Source organism: Ailuropoda melanoleuca, chromosome 7 (assembly GCF_002007445.2).
Source record: "Ailuropoda melanoleuca isolate Jingjing chromosome 7, ASM200744v2, whole genome shotgun sequence".
NCBI classification, from domain to species: domain Eukaryota; kingdom Metazoa; phylum Chordata; class Mammalia; order Carnivora; family Ursidae; genus Ailuropoda; species Ailuropoda melanoleuca.
In genome coordinates this window covers 139,326,907-139,342,669 of record NC_048224.1, presented here as the reverse complement: position 1 = coordinate 139,342,669, position 15,763 = coordinate 139,326,907, and the positions used below count along the sequence as shown (strand labels likewise).

At 55.2% G+C, this 15,763-nt stretch overlaps 2 protein-coding genes across 7 annotated transcripts in view; both read right to left on the bottom strand.

Moving 5' to 3' along the window:
* The window catches only part of TEX29 (testis expressed 29), a 20,054-nt gene extending 12,271 nt beyond the window's left edge, over positions 1 to 7,783 (bottom strand). The window contains exons 1-3 of the mRNA XM_034665489.1: positions 5,334 to 7,783; positions 1,770 to 5,048; positions 1,559 to 1,656 (exon numbers count right to left, since the gene is read on the bottom strand). Coding sequence (XP_034521380.1) covers positions 1,559 to 1,616 — 58 coding nt within the window. The 5' untranslated portion in view covers positions 1,617 to 1,656; positions 1,770 to 5,048; positions 5,334 to 7,783. The remainder of the gene's footprint in view (positions 1 to 1,558; positions 1,657 to 1,769; positions 5,049 to 5,333) is intronic.
* A 156-nt stretch (positions 7,784 to 7,939) lies between these two features.
* The window catches only part of ARHGEF7 (Rho guanine nucleotide exchange factor 7), a 99,088-nt gene continuing 91,264 nt past the window's right edge, over positions 7,940 to 15,763 (bottom strand). For all 6 annotated transcript variants that reach the window (XM_019805288.2, XM_034665485.1, XM_011231556.3 and 3 more), the window contains 3 exons: positions 10,315 to 10,414; positions 10,058 to 10,112; positions 7,940 to 9,174 (listed from right to left, as the gene is read on the bottom strand). In XM_019805288.2, the coding sequence (XP_019660847.1) occupies positions 9,052 to 9,174; positions 10,058 to 10,112; positions 10,315 to 10,414 (278 nt within the window). In that variant the 3' untranslated portion in view covers positions 7,940 to 9,051. The remainder of the gene's footprint in view (positions 9,175 to 10,057; positions 10,113 to 10,314; positions 10,415 to 15,763) is intronic.

The following is a 15,763-nucleotide window of genomic DNA, read 5'->3' as shown; positions in this document are numbered from 1 at the left end:
CCTTCCCCCACCTGCCCAGCCCCCATATCCTCCTTCCCCCTCCACCCGCCTTCCCCCCACACCTGCCCTTCCCCTCCACCTGCCCAGGCCTCAGTGGCAGAGGCAGCCTTCAACAACAGAAACAGCACACCTGGCTCCAGGAAGGCTGCCGGCAGGTGCTGACAAAACCAGCTGTCATCTAACAGTTCAACAGCAAGTATCAGAGTAAAAACATGGAAGAGCCATATCGACATCTACAGAGGGTGACAGAGACGTACTATCACATGCTTCCATTCACCCCCACTGCAAACCGGAGGAAGAGTGGTTTATGGTCAAAATGCAGATGGGTCACCGTGAGCCAGGAGAACAGGCCCTCCTGTGGGTCAGTGAGGACAAGGAAGACGACCTCCTGCCCCAAGCAGGTTAGCACAGGTGGGACCCCGGCTTTGCTTGGTACACCTGAGTGGCCAACCTGCTCCCGCCCACACCCGGAGAAGGCGGTGGGCACCGCTCACCGTCGCCAGCACACCGGGGCCACCGCTCTCACAGCCCTGAAACAGAGGCAAGAAGGCTGTCCGCTCCCAGGCCCTGAGGACACACCGTCCCCCAAGCAGGCGCTTCTGCCAGGACGCTCGAGGGGGCCACTCCAGGCCAGCCCTCTCTGCTACCCGTTCAGTGCCCCCAGGTGCAGGCCACCTGCCTCCTCTGCCCGGGGCCTTGTGCATGAGAAACCACAGCCCCTCCAGTGGGCCCCCCACAGCCTGGCTTGGGGCCTCGAGCCAGACCCACTGACCTCTGTCCCAGCTGCCCTGTGTGATGGAGCCGCACAGACCAGCCCCAGGAAGGGCGTCCAGAGCAAGTGAGCCCCGGCTCCATCCTCGGTGGATTCCTGCCGAGCGACAGGAAAACTGTGTCTCATGGAAGCTTGGCCAGCCCAGAATCCTCCCCAGTCAGTCCAGGCTCCAAGCCAAATAAACAAAAAAAAAGAGACACCAAATTTCTTTTCCTTCCATTTTCTTATGTCTTATCACAAAAGGCATGCAGACAAGCTCCCTTGAGAAGGAAAGTCGAGTCACACGCAAGTATGCACGATGGGAACGGCCCCTCCCACCTCACCCGTGCAGGGCGCCCCCCGTGTGGCTGTCTGTGGCTGCACGCGGTGAGCGCGTGCACTCGGACGGCCAGCCTCACGGGAGCCACTGCCCTGGTTCCCCATGCCCAGTCCGAGTGTCTGACCGCAGACCCCGGGGCACCCAGATTGGGAGAGGTGGGCTTTCCTGCTACGAAACGTGTTCTCTTCAAGAGAAAGTCATTCTTGCAAGAAACACCCTGAGATGGAAGCATCCGTTTGGCATGTCACAGGGACACGTCTTTGACCCGTGGGCCCGGTAAACCAGCTGGACGTGTTTCGGACGCCGAATATCTCCGGCTCAGGCGTCTCTAAGGCACACTTGAGGAAAACAAACGCGTCACGGCATCTTCCTGCATCCCTCTCCCCTCCCTTCCCGCTCTCAGCCTGGGGACTAACTGCCATCACCGTGGGGTGGAACGGGCGCCCAGGGCGGTCCTTCCCCGTTACCTGCAAATTTCTTCAGGAGGTGCGAGGGGGATTTTTTGAATTCTGGTGCGTATCTCATTGTAGCGGTCAAAGGACAGATGAGGGGGGTTCAAGGGAACCTGGGGGAGAGAACGGGTTAGCACAGGTGGGACCTCACGGCGGGCATGAGGGGCTCGCAGCCGTGGTCGGTGCCAGGAACAGAGGGGCCAGGCAGTGCAGACGGGGGTCTCACCTGACAACCATGCCCTCAGCCCAGCCCCCTCAGCCGCGCGGTCCTATTACACTTCCAAGTGGACAACTTCGGATCAAATAAGAAACCGGCACCTCCGCCCTCCACTGCTCCCACCAGCAGCAGGCCCGCCCTGTCTGCTGTGACATCACACGGCAGGCCCGCCCTGTCTGCTGTGACATCACACAGCCCCCATGACATCACAGAGGGGGCAGGGCAGCGATGCGGCAGCTGGAGGATGGTCGCGCTGCTCACAGGGCTGAGGGGGAGTAGAAGGGCCCCAAGTGCAAGGTATTGGGCTGTGAACCCCCCACCCAAGACCCTTGCTGGCACGACACCCAGGCCTGGCTTCTCATCCTGCTCTCACTCCTGGGCCATCCTTCTTGGGGTATCCATGTTTGCTGGGATGCAACGGTGAGCAAAACAGACAAACCCCCCGCCCTCAGGGACGTGTATCCCCACAGAAGGAGAGAGACCACATCAGGTCAGGCCTGTGCTGCAGGGGAAAAGCAGAGCATGAGTAGGGACTGATTCTCCACTTACGCAGGGTAAGCTGGTGGCCTCAGTCTTAGGCAGCATCTAAGCGGTGTGGGGAGGAAGTGAGAGAAGGCATGCAAGCCTGAAGCAGCAGCAAGTGCAAAGGCCCTGGGGTCAGCCAGGCCCAGGCAATCGGAGAAACTAAGAGGCTGCACACTTGGGAGACCTGAGGATCGAGGGGACCGGTCTGGCCAGTGCTAAGTTCCCAGGGGCGTGACAAGCAGCCAGTGGGCTGGAAAGCCATCCGTGTGCCTTGGAGAAGTGTGCTGGAGCCACTGGACATGCGTGAGGCAGGCCTGGGGGGCGGGAGCTCAGAAGAGTGGGAGAGGAGGGAGGCCTGGGCCCAGCCTAGAGAAGGGTATGGGAGCAGTGAGGAGGCCCAGGTGTCATGTGACTGTCTTTCTCCACATCTGGGCCATGCAGCAAGAAGCAGGGACCCATGGGGGAGGGCTGGGTGCCGGCAGACTGCAGGCGGAAAGGAGGCCACAGGACACAGCAGGGGGGTGTGGAGGCCACGAACGGCCAGCCTGCAGGGTTAAGGAGCTGCGTTGCTCCAGAGGCTGAGCCCAGGGCAGCGAGCAGCACCTGATGGGGAGGGAGTCAGTGTAGGCTTGTGCTGGGACCTCTGTCATTGAAGCCCCAAGAGCAGGGGCCTGGGAGTGTCAAGGACCCAGGGACACGTGGGGGAAGGCAAACTGTGATAACCAAGCCAGAGTGAAGGAGAGGGTGCAGCGGAGAGGGGCGCAAGGGCAGCCAGGGTGGCCCACGGTGGGGTGGGCGGGAGACGGGCCCCCAGCAAGAGCGGCCTGGAGAGGGGTCTGGTGGTGAGCCCGCAGATCTGGCGGTGCCCCTCCCTCCCACGGCTCATGCCACAAGGGAGTGGGCTTCGGTCCCCCTCATCATCAGACAGAGGACCAAGCCTCTTGGGGAAAGGATTTCCTTGTCTGTAACACGAGGGTGATGACACAGGGCCCGATGCATCGCTGGTGCCCGCTACCTGGCAGCGCCCACATCCAGAGGGCTTCTGACGGCCCCACACGCTAGCCTGGCACCCACTGCATGCAATTCACGGGCTATATGCTTCACCCACGTAAAGCGCACCATTCAGTGGCGTGGGGGCTCTCGCAGAGCCTGCAGCCATCACACCCCTTGCAGAACGTCTCCATCAGTCCAGGAGGACACCCCGTACCCATGAGCAGTGACTCGCCCCTGCCCCCATCGCCCACACGCCACCTCCTGCCGGCGCGGCCCGCCGCGTTCCACACACATAGCGCTAGAAGCACAGGACATGTGGTCTTTTGTGCCCGGCCTCCACCACTTACACGGTCTCAGGCTTCGTCCACGGAGCAGCAGTGTCGGCACCTGGCTCCTAGAGCGGCCGGACCTTTGCCCTGCTTCCCCTCTGTGGCCAGGACCTACGCCACTGCCATGCCGTGCAGAGGCTCGGCCAAGGGAGCGGCCAGAGTGGCCAGAGTTAGTCTGTTAGCCCCAAGTCCCGTTCCCACGTGAGGACTAGTGACCACGCTGAACACACTTCATTTTAGCGGAGACCTGTGCTGTTGTCAACTGTGAGGCCTTTCCAGGCGGAAATGGAGGTGTTGTCATGGGTTTTCTGAAATAGGAAAAGTACCACCAGGACCCATTACAACCTCCGAGAATTTCAACTACTGACCCTTTACTAACGCCATAATGGGATTCCACTGACCTAGCTTCTGGAAGGGAAGAGGCCACCTGACCTAGGGAGGCATATAGCTGGGGGTGGTGGAATCTGTAAGCTCACAGGCCTGTCCGTGGGGGCCTGCATCATTTGTGGGCACGGGCAGGGAGCGGGGGCAGAAGCCCACCGGGGAGGAAATGGACAAGTCTCCCAAGAGGTTTATCCACCCAGGGGAACGAAACAGGTTGGTAGGCGAAGGAGAAACTGCAGAATTACAGCTTTGTAAGACACCACGTAAAAGCCAAAGGATACGATCTGCTGTGTTTACAAAAGGAAAACAGGGCTTCCCTGGTAACTGAAGGACCAGAAGTGAGGGGCCCCTGGCCTCCCCGACCACGCGCCAACACAACAATGAGCCCTGCCTTCCAGGGGCCATGGTGCCGGGAACAGGAAGCAGCCCTGGCGGACCATGACCATGTATTCTCCTTAAACAAGCACCACGTTCCCCGTACAAAGAAGCCTCAGGCGCACAGCAAACGGTGTGTCTCACGAGTAACGGCACGGAGCCAAGGAGACAGCCAGGCCAGCTGGAAGTCCTCCCCATGGCTACAGGACACAAAACAGACAGTCACCAACAGGTTGCACACGAGCCTGCCAGCCTGCTGGATACCCATCACCCCTCAGACACCGCACACGGACACCCTGGGTTCTGGGAGCACCAGCCCGGGTCCGGATCACGGCCGTAGCGCCTGTTTCCTCCACCTGGGGCTGGGCCGGATACCTGCCAGCAGCACCCAGTTGCTGGAGAGGAAGGCCGCCTGCCCAACCCGGCCTGGCCGAGCACCCTGGGTCCCAAGGTACTGCAGGGAAGAGGCAGGGCCAGAGAGGAGGTCCTGGGGAGGGGGGAGCGTCGCTGAGACCCGTTCCACTTGCTTTATGAAGAGTGTATCAGGCTGGTGGGTGTATGCTGCCACAGCTCGTTCCTGAGCTGTGTAATCCCCGGGGACTCCACGGCACGGACCGAACACACCGGCAACAAAGAAAAGGCTGTGGATGGCATTCAGACTTCAACTCCCTTTTTTGAAAAACTAGAAGCACAAGGTCACCAAGAATGTCATTTCTAAAATGCCTTCTAGGAATCTGGCAAATTTTATCAAAATTAAGACACAATGTTTCCAGAAATTAATACTATCACTTTAACACTCGCTTGCCTGCACACCGAAGGACATTCACTGCCCCTCCCAAACGCCCCCTGAGAGGGCACTGATACAAACTGGCACATCCCATCAGTGGGCCATGCGTGCGGCTGCCAGGCGGGGCAGCCCACACGCCCCTGCACGGGAAGATAAATGTGGTAAAAACTGTATTCTCACCATTTCCAGTTCCATTTTCCCATCCAGGTCTTCGATCCACCGTGGATTTGTTACGATGTGGTACGGCGGCCCGTTATGTTTCCCACAGGGATTTAGGAAAAAGGCCAGTTACACAAGAACACGGTCAACGTGCTCTTGTCTGCGGGGAATAAAATCGCTCAGACACGTGTTTGCATTTGCTTGAAAGAACGGAGGGAAACGCGAGACCCGTGACCCTGGCCATTACCCTCACGGAAGCAGAAGGGACACGTGCTCCTCACCTGACGTCCCCGAGCATCTCCCCCACGAGCCGGTATTGCTGTGCAGACTAGCACGAAAAATACAAACGTCTAAACTGCTCCTCCCCCATAAGATAAACAGTTGAACGAGAGAGGCCTGGTGGATCAACACAGATCAACACAAGGGACTTCCTGAAGGGCTCATTCCAGCTGCAAGGAACGGAAATGCTCCCAACTCTGGACACCAGCTGCACTGCGGCTCCTGGTGGCCGGGCGTCCGGCACAGCTGTGCGCAGAGCCGGGCACTCAGACACTCTGGGCAGCAGCTACGTCGCCCCATCCTGCGGCCCCGTTCCAGAGACAGCCTGCCACCCCGTGTCCAGGGCACACGGCCAGGCTCCCAGCCGCCGCTCCCAGCTGTGGCAGGCCAGGTTCATGGCTGCAGGGGTGGCCTTCCCTCTGGAGGGTCACGGGAACAGTACGAGACCATGGCTAATGCCAGCCAGCACGCAGATGCAGGGCACACCAGCACCGAGCAAGACTGGTCTCCCTAAAATCACAGAGAAGGAGGACAAAAGAGCAGTCACCAAGTCAGCTGACGAAGTTTCCTTAGACCCAAGTGACCGCTGGGGGGTTCAGCCGAGGGCGGGAGCTCTGAGACGGAAGGAGCACACAGTTCCAGCCGCAAAGCGGGGCGGGGCGGCCACAGGGAAGGGCGAGGCTCGCGCTGAAGCACAGGAGCAACTTGCTGGTGTCACATCTGTCCTAGAAGGACCCACAGAAATCCTGAAAGACGCTTCCCCTCGTCGTACCTACGGACCACAAAGGGGCTGTGCCTCCCGGGCCAGCTGTTCCTTCTCCTCCTTCCCTACAACCTTCCCGTTTCTAATCTGATGTATCTTCAGATATTCCCAAACCCCAGATTTTAAAGGCAAACGTGATTTCCCCAACATCAAAAATTTACACCAGAGCTTTTAGAAATTTAAGTCAGAAGAAAGCGTAGAGGTAACATGCACAAAAAACCCACCATATCACAGAAGATAAAGGGGACGTCGTTAACGTAAGGAAAGTCAGTTTAATGATTACAACGATGGAGCACGAGCAGTCAAGGCCAGGACAGTCTGGCACTTACGTGACAGGGCCCCACAACTGTCAGCCGGGATGCTGCACGTCCCAGGGACCCAGAGCGGGGGCAGTGGGAAGCGCACACAAACCCGGAGGCGCGCCCGCTGTCCCAGAGCCTGGCGCACACGTGAGCACAAAGGACAGTCTCTGCCACCACATGCCAACATCACGCAGAAATGCAGGAGTATCATCCCTGAGCCCTTGGGAGAAACGGGGTCCCTTCCCCCACCACCGCCAACCCGCAGCCCCTGGAAAGGTCAGGGGAACGTGAGTGGTCCATTTACAACGGGGCAGGTTTGTAGACGGAACGGCTCTCAGACTCTGCACCCTAAAAAGCTTGGTGAAATACTGGATCTGCGGGAAGAGAAGGGAGCGCGCTGTGCAAACATCCCAACGGTCCCATCGGAGCGGGGATGGGGGAGAACACGTGTCCCCACTCAGGGCTTCAGTCAAGTTAAGGCAGGTTTAGGAGCCCTGTCCTGGAGGCGGCTGGCAACATGGCCCTTCACAGAGAGATGGAGAGACCAGGGGTGAAGGCTGTCCCTGAGTTCGAGACCGCAAACTCTGGCAACTCCCAAGTGTTTTCTACGGCAAGGTCTCCTGCACCACCAAACCCACTGTAAAACAGGGCTTCCCCAGAAAGGGCTCTCTTTTCTAGTCCTAGCGCTAGGAGACAAAATGCAAAGTGCATGCAGGAAGCTCGGCGTTCTACCAGAAAGGCCACACGAGAGCAGGCGGATGCTGAGCCACACGCACACCTGTGGGGCAGCAGCCAGGAGGGCCCGGCTCCAGCAACCCCCCGCCAGCAGAGACGCGCAGGCCGAGCGCTCAGCCCCAACCTGGACACGAACCACCGACAAGCAGAAAGCCAAGGAGTCCCAGAGCCGCCCAGTTCCACGGCGTCAAAAGATCCCCATGCAGCTATGGGGTTGCTTGACCCCACAGATCGCAAGGCCCAAGTCCCACCTGGTGCCACACAGGTGCCCCTGGGAAGCCTGTACTGTTGCTGTTTGGTTTTCAAGACACAACACTCCTTCTACAGAACAGACTCCCCCCACCCACCCCCGAAAGCTGACCTCTCCAGAAGAGGGAGCAAAAAGCGCAGCTCCTGGGACGCAGTGTCCTGCCCATGAGGCAGAATGAGCTGGCTCCCCGACCCAGAGAGGTCCGCGTGGCTGGGCTCAGGCAGGCTTCCTACCTGTCCCACCGCTCTTTAGATTTGGGGGTGATGGACCCGCATTTAAACTGAGCACTTTAGGCAGAATTTATATTGCTTTATTCTCACCGAAGGAGGGAAACCTTTCTTTTTCCCAGTGAGCACGGAAGGCTTGTTGCACACTGATGGTAAAGAGGACAGGGTTTACAGAGGCCTGACAAGGACTCCCACCTGGCACTTGCCACGTCAGCCCACGGTATCCTTGGTGTGCCTTCATCGGCCTCAGTGATACGTAATAAATAACACAGTTTATTTACAGGTGCTAGTGGAGCACTCTCGGGGGGGGGGGGGAGAACAAATGATGCATTCTGTCATGTTATTAAACCAGCCGACATAGACAAGCCTGCTCTCCCCCCGTGCAGAGAATGCACGCCGACAAGCCGCTGTTCTCTCGCAGCAGACGAGCGCAGACGCCGGCAGCTGGACACGGTGGTGCACGGGGGACTTCCTGGGATCGGTGGCTGAAGCCAGAGTCTCCCTCACTGAGCCAGGACACCGTGCTCGGGTCCACCGCACGCCAGTGACAGCAACACTGCTTTGACGGAAGACTCTGAAGGGGATTAAGGTGTCTCTGCAGGTACAAACAAGACTACGTGGGCACACCAACGTGGGAGGTCCTTTCGGAGCACATGGGGACTACGCTGGAGAACCAACCAGGCGTCTAGCGACGCGTCCAGACACCCTTGCACCTCTGCTTGCCACGAGCACATGAGCACAACTTGCCGTTTGTGGGACCAGAAAGGTTAGTGGGAAGGGAATTCTAGCATGGGCGATCAGCCCAGATACAACAATCATGGATGTGCATTCAAAATGGAGTATTTACAAGAAACGTGTATATATAATTATTTATATAGATCAATAAAAGCCTGAAACACCAGGATTTGTAGTCACTGCACTTATTGCAAAATGAGGTAATTGAGATGTTAACAGAGTAAAATTAATGCAGTTCAGCCCCCAGGGTCTACACCTCGGGTTTGGATTCTTCAGGAACAATGTGACCATTTCTATTTGTGTGATAAACTCCGGCTTTTCCATGCCCAGAAAGCAAGCTGACTTTTGTCCAGCCCTGCCCCGCGGCCCTGAAGGTCACCCTGGCTAGGGTCATGGGGCTCCCGGCTCGGTCTCCCAGCTGGTCTCGGAGGAAGCAGCACGACGCTCCTCAGAGGTTGGTCTCGTCCCAGGCAGGGTCGTTCATGTTCTTGAGCACTTTCCTCACCAGCTTTTCCAGGTCTTTGCGGGCTCTCTGCTCCTCTTCCAGAGATTTCTTCATCTTTTTGTTATCCTGTAAACGAAGCAGACCACAGGAGACTGAGTGTCTTGGGCACAGAAAAGGACCTGTTTCCCAGAAGTGAGCGCGGGCTGGAACCCGCCACATTCACACGGACGCTCCTGTGAGCCAGGCCCCATCACAGGTGGAAGAAGAGCCCCGACCATGGAGCAACAGGGTCTCCGCGTCACACACCAGAGGGCGGAAGGTACAAAGCAACAGCGTGCATCTTCCCACACTGGCGAAAATCTCACAGTCTTCTTACAGAAAAATGGTAGCGGCAGCTGAAAGGCTGCATGAGCCAAGGGGCAGAGCCTGCCTTCCCACACTTTGACCCGCTCACCCCAAGGCACGCAAACACGTACCCACTGCTGAGGGTCCCTTCGAACACGGAAGGGAAGCACGCGGAAGCCGCACGGACACAGCGAGGTAGGCCAAGTGCGCGTCCAGGTCCAGACCGCGCCGCACCCCAACCCCTCCGCCTGGAGTGCGGGGCTCACCACACGCTCCTTGGAGACACAAGCCGGTGTGCAACGTACTTTACCCAAAATATACTCGGTCACTTAGCCAAGGTCACCTGACTTCTTAAGAACAAGAACCCTGTGTTCCACCAGCAAGTGGTAGAGGAGAGTCCCTGCGGGACTTTCAGACATTTTAAAGATGATTCCAACAGGACCTGAGACGATTTATGATCCCAACAGTACAGCACAAAGTTTGAACAGGTCACTTTAAGAATCCATTTCCTGGTCTGTCCCGTCCACAGGGGATCAAACTGGCCCTGGAGCGCAGAGAAAGGACGTCCCTCCGTGGTACCATGAGTACAGACAGACGGCCTTGCTTTTCACACGGTGCTTTCCTCTGACCCCGTTACAAGATTAAGGAGCTTGTCAGGACTCACCTGTCTCAACTCCTGGACTTCATCCTTCAACGCATAGACTGTGTCAACAAGACTCCTGAAACAGAGGATGGGACGAACACCTGAACCAGGATGGGAGTGAGGACAATGCACGACAGCGCTCCATCAGGAGGCACGGCAGCGCCTTGCCCGTGAACCGCCCCGCTCCGCAGGCCGTGCAGCCGCCTGGTTAAGGCTAGCGCCCACCCCCCACCTCTCCACACCCATGTGCCCGCCCGGAAACGCTGGGTGTCACTTACTTCTCCTCGATCACCGTCTGACCATTACTCTTGGTTTCTTCAACTATCATTTTCTCTTCCTCTGGAAGCAAAACTTGTGGAGCAGACTCTTTGCGTGAACCTATGTCATTAAAACAACAAAAACACAAACCCACAGGTGAATGCCGTGGCGGAACTGAAAACCCAACTCGACAACACGGACTTAAACACTACTATTAAATCCCAAGGATCCCGCGTTACAAAACTCTCTAGATACAACACGGAAGGGCAGCTTTTTACCAATTTTCTCCACTTCTGCCTAGTGAACTCAGTCCTTCTCATGCCTAAAGCATCTAGACGGAAGGAAGACCAGCGTTTTGGTGATTTATTAAGCTTCGGCTCCTGAATCGGGATCATGGAGCTTTTAAATCCTGAAATCTTCCACAGGTAGGTAGCAAGGTTCTGACCCCAGTGCCCTGGATGTTTCGGAATAAATACCAAAAAAATTGGGGGGAACAACCAGATCAATCAAAATTCGAGACACCTGATGCTGGCCATTTTAGGAAGATGGGTCAGGCAGTGGCGCGCACAGCGCTCAGAAACGCAAACAGCTGGCGAAACGCTCAACTCCAGAGCGACAGGTAGAAACAAAGACTGAGACACGTGGTTTCGAAAAACAGCTTTATTACTTTTTCACGAAAACTTATTGGACATTCCCTGGAACGTACACCTCTTTCCCAATGGAAGGCAGTAAACCGCGGATGATGCCGGAGGGCCACGTGTGCCATCTCATCGGGCCCCGCACCATAGGCCGCCTGGCACCCTGTCCCGAGGAACGTGCGCTGTGGGGTGGGCACTTCAGAAACTGGGAGACCTAAATATCTCACAGGTAAGCAAGGAGACTCAAATCTTTTTAAGGATGTGGAAAAGAAAAGTTGAGGCAGTACTTTCTTAAAGGTTCCAGAGCACCACGCCTTCTATTTTTGCAAGTGTCAGATGCGAACTTGAGGGAAGAACCTACCACAGAACAAAGGCTCGCAAGCGGTATTTTGATAAACATTTCTCCATTCGACAAATACACTTGGTGTTTGATAGCTGCAAACGGATTACAGAGAAGGGGTACAACTCGCTCGTCTCCTAGATTACCTTTAGTTGGCCTTCCGCAAAGTTTGCCAAACCCTAAGACGGCTGTGCCTCCTCACATCACGGGGACATTCAGCAGGACACCGATTTTCTTAAAGACAGGGTTTAAAGAATAGTTTCACCAGCATTTTAGTGTCGGCTTAACCTCCTCTGAACAGGACAAATAACAATTACCATCAAAGATTGACGGCCAAAGGGCTGCGTCATTCCCCTGGCAGCGTGCCGCAGGGAGAGGGCTGCAGTTTGCCGGCCGCGGGGCCTAGACTCTCCCTGCTGCCATCTGGACATGGGCAAGACCTGCTCCGTTCCCGTCGCACAACTGGGAAGGGCATCAAATCCAAGCGCACCATGAAATGTGACGGCAGGAACTGGACAAAGCTAGGATGCGGACCACCTCCTCCTCGGTCATCCCAAGCATGAGAAGATGAAACTCCAGGCCAGCAAGCACTGCCATGTGTCAGGCGGCATGCGCTTCGGCACGTGGATACGTTTCCATCCCAAGGAAGGAAGGGCTCCGCGGTGCATCAGGAACTCTAGTAGTACCATCGGATGGCGCACTCAGGATTCCGTCACGAGACGCAACAGGCTGGTGTGTGGGGGTGCATCCGTACACCACTGCTCTCCCGTCACCCCCGTCACTGCCAGGGAGTGAGGGGTGTCGCTTTGTTGTACCCTAAGGGGTAGCCCCCCCACCCCATCACGGTCGCCCATCCACAAGGGGAATTACTCTGCAGACAGAGGGCAACATCCTTCAAGATTTTTAAGACATCATTACGCTGACATTCCACCTCCGGGAGTATCACCTGCTCCAGGTGCCACAGCTCTGCAAGGGACTGCAGGCACGTCTTCTTCTAGGCCCTTCTGGGCCACACGGGAAAATACTGTTCAGGAAGGAAACTGGTATGTGAGAAAATAAGGGAAAGCCCAGCGGAACCAGCCGAGGTGAGGATTCTGAAGGCCATGGAACATCCTGTGTTTCCAACACACGCAACGTTACTTCCGTTTTCATCAGGAGAGCTAGTTCATGTGCTGTTGTTCCCAGAAGACAGAAAGGGATTCATAAAAATTCGAATGTGTATACCACGTGTAGGAAAAAAATGGTTTCTGTAACTTTTTGCCATGAAGAGAGGTCATGGGTCAACTTAGCCGGCTCTGAAGTGCCCCCGCCGCCGCCACCTGCTCTGTGTTACGGTCACATCAGAACCGGCACCGGCTGCGTGTCCCGTCACCCCCAGCTGGAAACACGATGTCTCATTAGCTCGTCCATGTGAAGGCACGAAAGGATAAGTCCACAAGGCAGCGCTGTGGGGAGACGGGCTTCTTCGCATCTCTCTCCGGGTATTTTCACACCTTGTCAATTCCTGGGCAGCCCGCTGACGTGAGGCACTCCCAGCTTCAAGCAGCAAGAGAAACAAGGGACACGGGCATCATAAGGACATGGGTCGGACAGCAGGCGCTGTCCTGTCCACACGAGTATGGAGGCCCAGGGCGCGTAAAGCAGAACAGAGCTAACCAACTCTACAAAGCTGCTCTGAGATTTTAAGAATCATATTTAATATCTTTTAGTCACGAAGCCACAAAGACAAAAGCCTTAAATTCTGTCACATAACGTGACATCAGAGGACTAAAAGCCCATGAGATTGGTACGAGAGTCACACACGTGTGACGGTTATTTTTGGAAATGCACTGACAGCACACCAGAATTTATTATAAAACTTAAATCTGAGAATTTTATAGGCAGAATGTACAGACTTAACGGCTTGATTCCTGAAAGATGCTGGTGTGGAAAATGCCACATACGGTCTCAGACAGCGAGGCAGGCGGCTTATAAATGGAGATTTACTGGCCTGCAGAGAAAGGCATACGATGCTAGTAATGTGCCTAGGTTCAACAGAACATTTTTCTAAAAGGGCAGAAAATTTAGTTTTTCAGAAAATTAAATAAAGGAATGTTCTCCAGCCAGGTTTATAAGTAAGTTTGTTCCTATAGAAATAGCCAAATTTTACAAAGTAGATTTAACAAGTTATCTCAAAGATCATGTGGGCATTTTTAGAGGGAGCACAGCATGTTTTCCCTGAATTAGTTTGGAAAAACAACAGAACCCACAAAGAACATTCTGTCACTTTATTTAAAATCCTCCAGGGGCGCCTGGGTGGCACAGCGGTTAAGCGTCTGCCTTCGGCTCAGGGCGTGATCCCGGCGTTATGGGATCGAGCCCCACATCAGGCTCCTCTGCTATGAGCCTGCTTCTTCCTCTCCCACTCCCCCTGCTTGTGTTCCCTCTCTCGCTGGCTGTCTCTATCTCTGTCGAATAAATAAAAATAAAAATCTTTAATAATAAAAAAAAAAATCCTCTAAGAGGGGCTGAGACACAGGTGAATGGGTTCACGATGGTTCCAGCACATTCAGGTGTTTCCAGGAGATGATGGGTGCAAGAGCTGACAATACCGACTCCGTCTTGTTCGCCTCCGTGCGATGACCTCCCTGGGGGGCTACTGCTGCAGGCCCCTGGGAGGGAGCATGTGCCCTGACCGGAAGTGCTGGCCTGGAACTTCCCTGAAGTTGTTCAGATAGCAGAGAGAAGTGTCTTACCCGCCCCCCACCCCCTAGCGCACAGACGGTGCCTTGCCATCGCCCACCCAATGCCCCCCATCAGTAAGCTGGTCCCCCCGCCCGGAATAACACTGTGTCAACCGCATGACGTCACCTGCTTCCTTTTCCAGCCTCAAAGTGCCTTCTTGGTTTGGGGGATATTTTCCTGTCCCTCCACCTTCTAACACAGGGGTTCTGCACGCACCACACTGCTTTGGAAAACGACAGCTACAGCCACTTCTGGAAGGAAGGTCCACAGTGCACCTGGGGCACGTTGAAGGTTTTCACAAGGTGTGCGGCAGAAATACCCACTTACTTGAATTCAGCATTTTCTCAAGTCACCTGAGTGCCATGCCTCGTTTCAGCAACATTCCACAGTTGTGTGCCACGGTTTAAAAGGAGACTAGCCTAGAACGCTGTCTGCATGTAGAATGACATGCACACAAATGCTGGCTGGATTTGTTGCTGTTCAGTATGGGGGTGAATACAATGAAACTGGAATTGACACTTAGCACCAATCCAGCATTTCTCCAACCTGAGGACTCCCAGGCACTCGCCTGCTGTCTGGGATCGGGCTGCGGAGGCCCGCAGACACACACGCCACGGCAGCTGCACACTGCCCCCAGCAGGGGTCACTCAGGGCCACAAAGTAGGAGACGGGAAGGAGAGGGTGGCCCGGGGTCCTAGGGAGCGTGCGCCCTCAGATGTGTGATCTACCAGCTGAGACCTGCCCCCTACAACACCTGCAGCCCCTCAGAGCACTGTGGGTCTTTGAGAAACACTCATCTAGCGAGCTCCGGTACTGCACAAAGGACTTGCCTGGGCAGCACAGAGCAGGGGACTCAAAGTCCAGGGCGCCTCTCTGTGCTTAGACTGCCACCTGACCAGACATGCAGATAGAACGCACAGCTCGGTCAACTCCAGGGCACGCACATGGGAGGTGGGTGGGTGGGCGTGTATGTGTGCATGCACACATGCGTGATGAAGTCGGCCTGCTCAAAAGCCTAAACATGGTGTTTGTCAGAAAAGGTCATCTGCTCATCTGGCCAGCGGTCGGGTACATTTGTGGCAGAACTCCATAAATTCTTAAATTCATGATCTTGCTAAAATCTGCACCTAATTATACTCAACTGAAACTGAACTTATAATGAAGGAAAATAAGGAAATCTATTTAATAAAATCTCTCCCAAAGGTCATTTGTTATTTATGGCTATCACAAAATTCTAATTTTTTTTCTCAGGAAACTGTGAGGGATCCCCGTAGGGGACAATTCACATCTGTTTTACCATTCTGCACCTGCCTTGCCCCACGCTGACACCCTTCTCGCTTCTTAGCTAGCTGGGCATGCACTTTAGAAAACAAAGATTCAAACAGACCTTAGTCTTAAAAAAAAACCAAAAAATTAAAAAACATTAAAGTTGGGTTCTTCCATTTATGCACAACAAAACCAAGAGCGCTTCTTTCGGAAGACAAGTGACTGAAAACTTCTTTTAAAAAAAAAAAGGGGGGGGGTGCCTGGGTGGCACAGCGGTTAAGCATCTGCCTTCGGCTCAGGGCGTGATCCCGGCGTTACGGGATCGAGCCCCACGTCAGGCTCCTCCGCTATGAGCCTGCTTCTTCCTCTCCCACTCCCCCTGCTTGTGTTCCCTCTCTCACTGGCTGTCTCTATCTCTGTTGAATAAATAAATAAAATTGTAAAAAAAAAAAAAAAGGGAGAAAGAAGAAATAAAAGGGTGCCAGAAGTCACCCTATGTTG